This window comes from Ailuropoda melanoleuca, chromosome 17 (assembly GCF_002007445.2).
Source record: "Ailuropoda melanoleuca isolate Jingjing chromosome 17, ASM200744v2, whole genome shotgun sequence".
Classification (NCBI taxonomy): Eukaryota; Metazoa; Chordata; class Mammalia; order Carnivora; family Ursidae; genus Ailuropoda; species Ailuropoda melanoleuca.
Genome location: NC_048234.1, coordinates 4189838 through 4200072, shown reverse-complemented (window position 1 = coordinate 4200072; position 10235 = coordinate 4189838). Strand labels below are relative to the sequence as shown.

The 10235-nt window shown below is 51.0% G+C and overlaps 1 protein-coding gene across 13 annotated transcripts in view; it reads left to right on the top strand.

The window, feature by feature from the left end:
* Positions 1-10235, top strand: part of GAS7 (growth arrest specific 7) — a 214997-nt gene that overhangs the window by 166880 nt on the left and 37882 nt on the right. For 7 of the 13 annotated variants that reach the window (XM_034646916.1, XM_034646918.1, XM_034646913.1 and 4 more), the window contains exon 4: positions 5823-5908. The exons of the other annotated variants lie outside the window; for them this stretch is intronic. In XM_034646916.1, coding sequence (XP_034502807.1) covers positions 5823-5908 — 86 coding nt within the window. The remainder of the gene's footprint in view (positions 1-5822; positions 5909-10235) is intronic. 13 annotated transcript variants of the gene reach the window in all.

Sequence of the window (10235 nt, the reverse complement as noted above, 5' to 3'; positions counted from 1 at the left end):
GAATCCCAGGCCCTTCAGAATGCTGCAAAGTCTGCTCTGCCTGTGCTCTGTCCGTGGAACCACAAAGCCTGTGCGACAGCACGTCCCTCTATGACACAGTTTACTGAAGAAGCCCACTGTAGAGACCCCCTGCTCAGAAACAAGGATTCTTATCAAAATATGCCTGCCCGTTGACCATGCACCTGGTCTCCGCAGAGCTCTGGTGGAGATGGGCAGTGACATGCATGTTGTTCGCAGGCCTGACAATGTTCGCAGGCCTGACAATGCGGCGATCATCTGCCCCCCGTGGGTCAAGGACTCATTTGACCTTCGAGTTTTTATTTAAGAAATCTGCTTTGTGAGGCTCTAGCTGCCACAGAGAGTGACTCCTCTCATGGATCTGGGCAAGGTACATTGGAAACCTTCTGGAAAGGGTTCACCATTCTAGATGCCTTTCAGGACATTGGTGATTCAAGGGAAGAAGTGAAAATATCCACACAAACAGGAGTTTGACCTTGAGCAGAAGTCGATGCCAGCGCTCAAGGATGACTCTGAGGGGTCGAGACTCGAGTGGAGGAGGTCCCCGCAGAGGTGGCGGAAAGAGCGAGACCTAGAATCAGAAGGGGAGCCAGGAGATGGGATTGAATGGCTGCAATCTCATGATCAAACTTGGAGAGATGAGGAGTTGTTTCTTATGGATGAGCAGAGAACGTGGTTTCTTGAGATGGAATGTTCTCCTGGTGAAGATGCTTTGAAGATTGTTGAAACGACAACAAGGGATTGAGAATATTCCCTGAGCTTAGTTGGTAAAGCAGCAGCACGTTTTGAGAGGACGGGCTCCGATTCTGAAAGAAGTTCTCCTGTGGGTCAAGTGCTATCAAACAGTGTCGCGTGCTACAGAGAAATCACTCGTGAAAGGAAGAGTCAATTGATGCAGCAAATTTCACTGTTGTATTTTAAGAAATTGACACTGTCACCCCAGCCTTCAGCAGCCATCAACACTGAGGCAAGACCCTCCACCAGCAAAAAGAGGAGGACTGGCTGAAAGCTCAGATGACGGCTAATGGTTTGTTTTGTTTTTAGCCATCAAGCATTTTTAAATTAAGTATGTACATTGGTTTTTTTTTTAGACATAATGTTATTGCAGACTTGAGTGTAAACATAACTTTTACGTGCGCTGAGAAATCAAAACACTCATTCGACTCTCCTTGTTGAGATGTTCGCTTTATCGTATTGGTCCGGAACCCAACCAGTCTCTGAAGTGTGCCTGTATAAAAAGGCCTCCTGTAATAAAGAAGTTTATATCTGAATAAAGGGGGCACTTGTCCCAAAGTCTTTGGATCATAAGACTACCCTTTACCTTCAGTGCTTCACGCTTAGAACAAGCATCCTGCCGGTTTGGTATCTTGTACCGCATGCCTGGGAAACTCTGTGTTCCGCCATGTTGAATGTGTGAATTGGAGGAGGGGGTGGGTCTTAGGAACAAGGCCTTGGGGCCCCCGGGTTTCTGCTTGAGCTTGAGGAAAGAAGCTACGTGTTTATTCCAGAAAGAAGGGAGATTGGGGCCAGACCTAAAGGTGGCAGAAAGGGGGCTGTCTCCAGGGCTGATTTTCTTGTTTGAAAGAGTAAGTCTACTCTTTGGGGTCTTTCAAGGAACAGAAACGTGGACAGTGGGGCGTGGAGGATGGAGCTTTCTCTAACTGGGGGCCTGGAGGGGAAGCAGAGCTCCTGGGAGTGTGAATTCTGGACAGCAGACGTTGCTGGCTCTTCTCTGTTGCTTGGCCTCTCTCGACAACTCTTGCTACGCTCCTATTCTGTTTTTATTATCCTCTCCCTCGCTTCCTGAAGGCCTCCTTTCCCTTTCTACCCAGATACCTGTGCCCTCCTCTCATGACTCATCTCACAATCCCTCTCCCCGTTTAACTGCCCACAAAGAGGAATGAAATGTGTGCATGTGTGTTTATATTTGTGTTTGAAATTATGAAAGTTACTGCATAAGAGCTTTCTGTTCCCTTTTTCTTATCTTAAAAACAGCTGAATTTGGCATTTTACGTTTTTTTTTTTTGTATCCCCAGACTGAATTATGTTCCTTATGGTTATGATCAGTCCTTGACCAATTTTATTTTAATCCCCCCCCACCCCCTGGAGGTAGGTTTCAGAAGCACCCACTTCTGGCCTTACTTGTTTTTCATCTAACCCCTGGTAAGCTGAGAGCCCAGAGAACTGGAAATAATCAGGGACGCTCATGGGTGAGCCATAACTGTTCAGATCTCCACCGATCACTTTTCTGAGTGTGCCTGGGACTGGTAGAGTGAAACACAGCAAGACAAGGGTGGGGAGAGCTGCTGGACGGGGAGAAAGGGTTGGATGGGAAATTATTTTTTCTTTCCCAGTAATTGTTTTGACATGGAAAGTAATTAGCCAGCAGCTGACAGCTCAGAACTGAAGTGAGAACAAGAGAACGGATTAGGGCAGGATGCCCCTGCATTGGCAGTTCCTGGCTGCCCATTCGTGTGGTGGGCGGGGCGCCTGGGGGATGCTGGAAGCAAAGACAGACAGCGGTGTACTGAGGGTGAGCTTTGATGTGCTGTGAGGGGAGGAGGTGGGTGTCGGAAGGAGCTGGGGACAGCCATGGTGTACAGGGACTCAGTGTCATCAAAGGTAGTGACTGCTTCCAGCCTAAGACCTGCTCTGGTAAGAATTGAACTATTTCATGGAACTGTGGTTCGGTTCTTCTGTTGTCTTTGATGGATATTCGGAAGCAGGGTGATGCTGACTTTTGGATAATCAACTGGGAAATTTACCACGTTTCCAAACTCTTGGTGTAATTTGTGTCTAGGTATTTCTTTGTTGAGCGTTTGAATGAGTTTGCCCATAAAACTGTCTGGGTCCAGTGCCTTTTGGAGGGAGATCATTTTTCAAAGGTTTTATTCCTTTTGGTGTTTCTAGTGTCCTTTGAAACTGTGTTTGATCATTTGATAATTATGGAAGGTTATGCATTTATTAGCATGTAGTTATAAATCCTGTGCTCTTGCATTTAAAAAAGAAATCTCTTACAAGATCTGCGTCTGTTTTCTTTCTAACTCCACGTTCTGAGCATTCATGCACTCTCTCAGGCTCAGATTAGATGGGCTGACCTGCTTTTTTATTGTTGTGATCCCCCCCATAGCCACCCCCACACAGAGAACTTGCCTGAGTTGCAAATGTCATCCTGTTTCCATTCATTTCTAGTGCCATGTTTATACCCCCTTCTCACGTTTTCCTTTGGTTTACTTTATTGGCTTTCAAAAGTCTTTCTGAATTCTTAATTTGGATGTTTAGTCCATTTATTTGTATTTGCTTGGTTTCAGTAATGGAATAATGAAGGCTATGGATTTTCCCCCCAAATGTAATTCAAGCCTTATCCCATCTGTTTTGATATGTTCTTGCTGATTATTTTCTAAATATTGTGTAATTATGGTTTTAAATTCTTCTTTGACCTGACACTAGGAGGGCATTTTCTTAAATTTCCAAGTGTTTGGGAATTGGAGGGATGGGGACCCTTGTGTATTTGTTCTTTCATTATTAATACCTGCTCTTATTGCTCTCTGGTCAAAGAGTATGGCCTGTGTTTTTTATGCCTTTTGGGATTTATCAACACCTTATTTGTGGCTTCAGCATGCCCAGGCTTTTTAAAATGTTTCGTGGCTTGTTGGCAAAAGATGTTATCTTGGGCGCCTGGGTGGCTCAGTCGATTAAGTGTTTGCCTTCAGCTCAGGTCATGATCCCGGAGTCCTGGCATCGAGCCCCAGGTCGGGTTCCCTGCTCAGCGGGGAGTCTGCTTCTTCCTCTGCCCCCCCCAATCTCTTTCTCTCTCAAATAAATAAATAAATAAATAAAATCTTAAAAAAAAAAAGATGTTATCTTTGTTTGTAGTCCGTGATGTTTCATATCTAGTTCATTCAGCCTCTAAATGAAATTACTAAGATGTTCTGTGTCCTCACTTTTGTCTACTGCCTGGTCTCGACTGAAAGCAGCAGACTAAGGTTTTCTCCTGTTGTCTTTAGAGTCTCTGTATTTTATCCATTTCGGTGCTATGCCGTTTGATAAATGACAGTGACGCCTTCATTGTGGGTCGTATCTGTCATCAGTCTAGTGCCCTTCCTGGCATAGCTTATGCCGACATGAGTAGCTTTTCCTCGATCCCCTTCACGTTCTCTGATGCTCTTGGGATCCCAACCCCCAGCTCCCCTTAGGCCAGCGGGGTCATGGGTAGTGTCAGCATTTAACTGGCTGCCAGGGGGCCCGAGTGCAGACCAGGGCTATGACTGGCCATGCAGGTTCATTTCTTAGTTGTTGTTGCTTCCCCAAGCCACTGCACTGGGGGCCAGCCGTGTGCCCTGTGTCTGTGCCTGTCCTTCTTCCTGAGTATCAGGCCAGCCCTGCAGATCTTGGAGAAGCCCAGCTGCCCAGAGGGGTCTGAGGAGGGGGTCTGTGTTTCTGCTCGCAGGGGGCGCTGGATTTTTCATGACAAATGGCAGGAAATGGGGGACATCCCCCAGCATGAAAACGGTCCTGTGTGGGGGTGCCTTCATCACCCCATTGCTTGCATCCGGCAAATCAGTAGATGTCAGTGACTTTCGCCCAACCTCTCCCCTTGCTTCCTGACGTACCTTAGGGCGTGCCCAATGAGAACCACGGGTTGGACCACAGCTTGTCTGTCTTCTCCAGTTCGACCCGCATAGTCTATATGTTGCAATTCCTCCCAGCCTGGGCCATGCGCAAAGCATGCTTGCCTGGTGTCTAGAGACCACACGGGCTTGGGGCTCGAGGCCGCTGGAGAAGCAGCAGTGGCCGTCCCTCCCTCCATCTACCCCTCTCCCCTTTTCATGAATTACTTCATGACTCAAAGCCCCCTTCACAAGTACTGCCCCCGTTTGATTTTCATACCAACAGAGTAGGTTTGGAGACTGGGTAGAATTCTCCCCATTTCCCAGATCCGGAAGCTGAGGCTCACGGAGGAGGAACTGCTCCCTGAGCTCACGTAATCCTGTCTGCGAGAGAGCAGCATCCCCTCTGGGAACCGAGATCGCACGGGTCCCCGGCGGTACTTGTGTCATCAGGACCTTGCGAGGCTGTTGCTGGAAGCTTCGAATCGGCATTGATGGAAATATGCCGTGGAAACTGGCAGATGCTACAAGCCAGCCCCACCCCCCTTAAGACGGCAGGTTGATCAGAATGCCTTGGGAGCATGAGTGAGTGTCGTAGGGGTAGAATTTTACAGCCTTGATTTTTTTTTTTTTTTTAAACTTTTGGAAAACTGAGACTCAAAGTGGATGGCCTGTGATCCCCCCTGGCTATTAATCGGCAAAACCAAATTTCACAGAAACTGGTAAACCCATTGCTCCTTGCATTCTTTACTGGCATTACAGTGTTGTGAGGGCCAGGGTGGAGGTGTTCCCCCGGGGAGCTGCCGGCAGGTGGCGGAGGGCTGTCTGACTCCGTGGAAAGAGCCCGGACGGACCCTGGACCAGCAGCAGTGGCCGCAACTGATGTGGCATTTTCAGTGACGGCTGTTGGACTGCAGTGACCCCATGTCCTGTTATGAAGCGTGTCTGCATCTGGTTCAGAAAGAAACGTGTTCCCCCAAGAGTTGCGCATTTGGGAACTGGGGATTAGAGAGATGCTTGCGGCCCATTTCCAGCTCTGTGAACCCTGGTCATTTCCTGAGAGATGGTCCTGGCCGTGCGAGACGTCTCAAAGGCTGGCAGGCAGTGACGTGGGAGAAGGGACCACAGTTGCAGGCAGCTGGCGTCGCCCGTGTGTGGCCGGCGTGGTATCTGAGCAGTGTTTCTCTCCCGCAGTGAATGGATACCACGTGGCAGGGACCCCAGCGCACCCTCCCGAGACTGCCCACATGAGTGTCCGAAAATCCACCGGTGATTCCCAGGTAAGGGGTCGTGTTATGGGAGGTAGGTAGGGGTTGCCCGCTTGGCAGGCCCAGGGAGGTGTTGTGAAGACGACACCGAATGGGGGTCCAGGTGACCACAGCCCGGGGCTGCCCCAGGTAGAAAGTGGCTGGGATATGTGGGTCGTTCCCATGTCCCATGATTGGGGAGAATGGGCGATTGTAGTTTGTTGGTTTTCTCTAGAAGTTGGGGTGTTGCCGTGGGGTGACGGTGGTGGGTGGTAACCATCGTTAGGACAGGGGGGTCCATCCTGCCATCTGGATTCCTGATACATACCGTCTCGGGTTCTGTCACTTTAAGAAAATGGATGGGGCAGGCCGCTTCCTTTTTCTACATACCCCCTTTCCCCACCGTCGGACTTCACCCAGAAGGGAAGTTTGTAAAATGTTTTCTCACCTTTAATCATCTAGCACGGAGACCTCCATGGGATAGGAGGAAACGGGGGAATGGTTTAAGATTCAGTCCCATCCTGTTTTCTCATTCATCCGATCCGTTGACACCTGTACAGACACCTGTCTGTACCTTTCCCATCTTCCACGCGAGGCCACTGAGTCTCAGGCCAGTTAATTAAGTGACTCGTGCAGGTGACACGAATACTGAGTGGTCAGTCCAGACCTCGATGCCAAGCCCCGCGGTGTTCCGAGTTGCGCTAAGCTGCATCAAAGGAAGTGAGGACTGGCTTATGTACTCTCTCCGTCAGTTGCATCCAGGAGGTGTTCTTAATGCGGACTCCAGACTCTGCCAGCCCTTTCCAGGCCCCAGGGGAGAGGGTGGCAATGGGCACACTGCTGTGGTATCCAGGATGACAGTAGCTGTTTGTTACTCCCAGCAGTGGGTCCCATGCGCCAGCCGTTGCAAGGAAGGCCTCGTGATCTGTTGCTGCAGCTGGCTACAATGTGGCACTTCGCTTTACTGCAGCCAAGAGCGTTCCTTTCTGGAAACTTCATGACATTGTCTCAGGAGGCTGAGCATGGGCTCAGCTTCGGTTCAGCTAGCGCCCTGGAAAAGAATGTGGACGTCCTTGTGGACCGTGGCTTCTTACATTCTGCGGGACTCGCTCGTCCCCCAACCTCTTGTTAAAATGTAGATTCTGATCCAGCAGGTCTAGGAAGGATCCTGAGCTTCTGTTTCCAGCCAGGCCCCGGGTGATGCTTGGTGATGCTGGTGATGCTGATGATGCTGGTGACGCTGGTGACTGGTGATGGTGATGATGCTGGTGATGGTGATGATGCTGGTGATGGTGATGATGCTGGTGACGCTGGTGATGGTGATGCTGGTGATGATGCTCGTGATGGTGATGATGCTGGTGACGCTGGTGATGGTGATGATGCTGGTGATGGTGATGATGCTGGTGATGGTGATGCTGGTGACACTGGTGACGGTGATGACGGTGATGCTGGTGATGGTGATGATGCTGGTGACTGGTGACGCTGGTGACGGTGATGATGCTGGTGACACTGGTGATGGTGATGATGCTGGTGATGGTGATGATGCTGGTGACGCTGGTGATGGTGATGATGCTGGTGATGACGCTGGTGATGGTGATGCTGGTGACGCTGGTGACGGTGATGACGCTGCTGATGCTGGTGATGGTGATGATGCTGGTGACGCTGGTGATGGTGATGATGGTGATGCTGATGATGGTGATGACGCTGGTGACGGTGATGATGCTGGTGATGCTGGTCAGAGGACCGTGCCATGAGCAAGGACGATCTGGGCATGGTCGATAGTGCACAGCATGTGTGTGAGTGTGTGTGTGTGTGTGTGTATCCCCTCCACTCCCCTGCTCGGGGCACACATCACGCACATCCCTGACATTGTGTGTCTTCTGCCGAGCTCCCCTGCCAGCCTTTCCCACACAGCCTCTGTCAGTCATTTGGCATGAAGCTGATTGACCACCTGGCTGCGGACTGTTTTCTGAAGACATCGGCCGAAGTTCTGCTGTTACCACACACCCGAACAAGCCACTGCTCCCCCACCCCCAAAATACTGTGGAATTGTTACCAAAACTTTTTGTTTCTAACGTTTATTGATATAACCTTCTGAGAAGCTGCTTGGACCCAGGAATATCCCCGTCCAGCACCTGTTCTTGGGATACGTCCAGGGGTTCTGACTGGTGTGGGAATGTTCGCTCAAGCATTATTTACGGCCCTGCTGCCGTGCACCCAGCCGAACTGTCCGGCCCCAGGGATAGGCACAGCTGAGTTCGGCACTGCATAGCCAGCCCGCTCTGTCAGGCAGACACGAGAAAGCGCATTTCTGAAGAAAATGTCATGAATTTAGGGATAGGCTGAGAACCTAATAATATCGAGCGGGAAAAGCAGCACGCACACTCCATACACGGCCAGTCTTATTGGGAAGAGGAAATCCACGTGTTCGCGAAGACCAATGACTAGAAGAAAAAGAAACCAGATGGTGATGTTGGCTCTGTCTGCGTCTAAGAGTGATTCTCCGTCGGGGACATTTGTTTGGAGACGTTTCGGTTGTCACAGCTGGGGAGGGGATGCTGCTGGCTAGCAGCTAGCGAGGAGGGTTCTAGAATATGACCAGTCATCCCACAATGCACAGGACAGCCCCCGCAACAAAGAGTTGCCCAGTTCAAAAATACAGTGGTGTTGAGGTTGAGAAATCTTGGTCTAAAGGACTTTTTATTTTCTTTATACGTTGCAGTATCTTTCATGTTTCCTACAATGAACACATTTTACTTGAATAGAAGGCAGGTACGATGCGCATTATGAGAAGCGGGGTACCGGTACTTGGGGGTGTGGGGCAGCCCAGCCGTGGAGACCCAGGAGGGGGCAGGGAGAGAGTGCTTTAAGGGGCCAGTGGAGTGTATTCTTTCTGGATGATGACGCGGAGAGTGGAGTTATCATCAAAGTAACGTAAATAACGCAGCGTGCGGAGAGAGCAAATCTGCAGTTGCTCACCCGTTGCCAGGACTGGCAGGTAGCGTGTTATTTTTTTAGGTCGTGGAAGGTTCTCCAGAAAGGTGCTTGGGGCCAAGCATGGAACTAGGATGAGAAGTTTTTGTGTTTACGGACAGTGCTGACAACAAATGATCCCCAAGTGTACGTAGCAGTCTTGAGTGTGTAGTGTTTCCTCACGCGGTCCCAGGCTGCCGATTGTAATGGGTAACGATTATGGCGGAGTAATACCTGAAGAATGAATGAATAAGCAGATGAACGCAGAGCCATTTGAGATACAGGCTTGGGGGTCGGCCCAGCAGCTTGCCCAGGGTTTGCTCAAAGCCCTGTGTGCTCTTTTTTCCATGAGCTGTTCCCCCTTAAACAAGCTCGTCAGGGAAATTAGAATGTCGGGGGTGTGGGGGCGGGGAGCACATACCTGATCTTCGTGGCAACCAGAAACGTGTCCCCAATGTGCCCTGTCATGGGCCAGACTGCTGACCCGGTGCCCTACAGCCAGTGGGGTGCCTGCCGGCTCCTCCCCTAGTCCTGGGAGACCAGATGGCTGGGCACGGGTGGTGGTGATCTGGTGCTACCCAGTGGAGGTCTCCAGCCTGCCACCCTGCGGTGGGCTGCCAGGTACTGGATAAATGGGGCCCACCTGACTGGGTGGGCACAGAGGCTGAGTTTTGCTGGCCTTTGCAGAAGCACGTCCTGGCCTGTCCCCCGCCTGCCCGCCTGTGATGGGATCCCTCGGATCCCTGTGCAGCTGGGGTGGATAAGGGACCTGCCCACCAGAGCCCACGCCCTTTTGTTACCAGCCTTTCTGTTGTTCTGGCTTCCTATATGGGAGAGGAGAAAGAGGGTGGGACCGAGGGCTTGGAAACTTAAGGGTCCCATTGGAGAAGGGGGCTTGAGGTGGGGGTAAGATGCTGAGACTCACCCACCTGGGGACCCCCCTCAGTCCAGCGACACATGTTCCTTTGAGCGTCTCCTTCATGGCCAGGCACTGAGTCGCGGGCAGACAGAGCCCCTGCCTTGGTGAAGGCTTGTAGCTGGTGCCGGAGAAGACAGGAGATACGTGATCATTTTCGTGTCGGCCTTGGGAAGTGCTGGAGGAAGTGTGTGCTCTGGACACCTGCTTGGGTGGCCGGGGGGGGGGATGCTGGAAATGTCAGTGATGGGCTCTAGAGGGAGAGATAGTAAGCTAAGACTGGACAGATGAGTGAGGGGTTAGCTTGGCTCAGGGTGGTGGTGGGGAATAGCCTTCCAGGTGGAGGGAACAGCACGTGTGGATGCCTAGAGGAGGGGAAGGAGAGCAGTGGTTTCAACGTAACCGCAGAGGCTGGGTGGGGCTGTGATTTACTGAATCAGCAGGTGCAGGGAGGGCGGAAGGGGGGGTGGG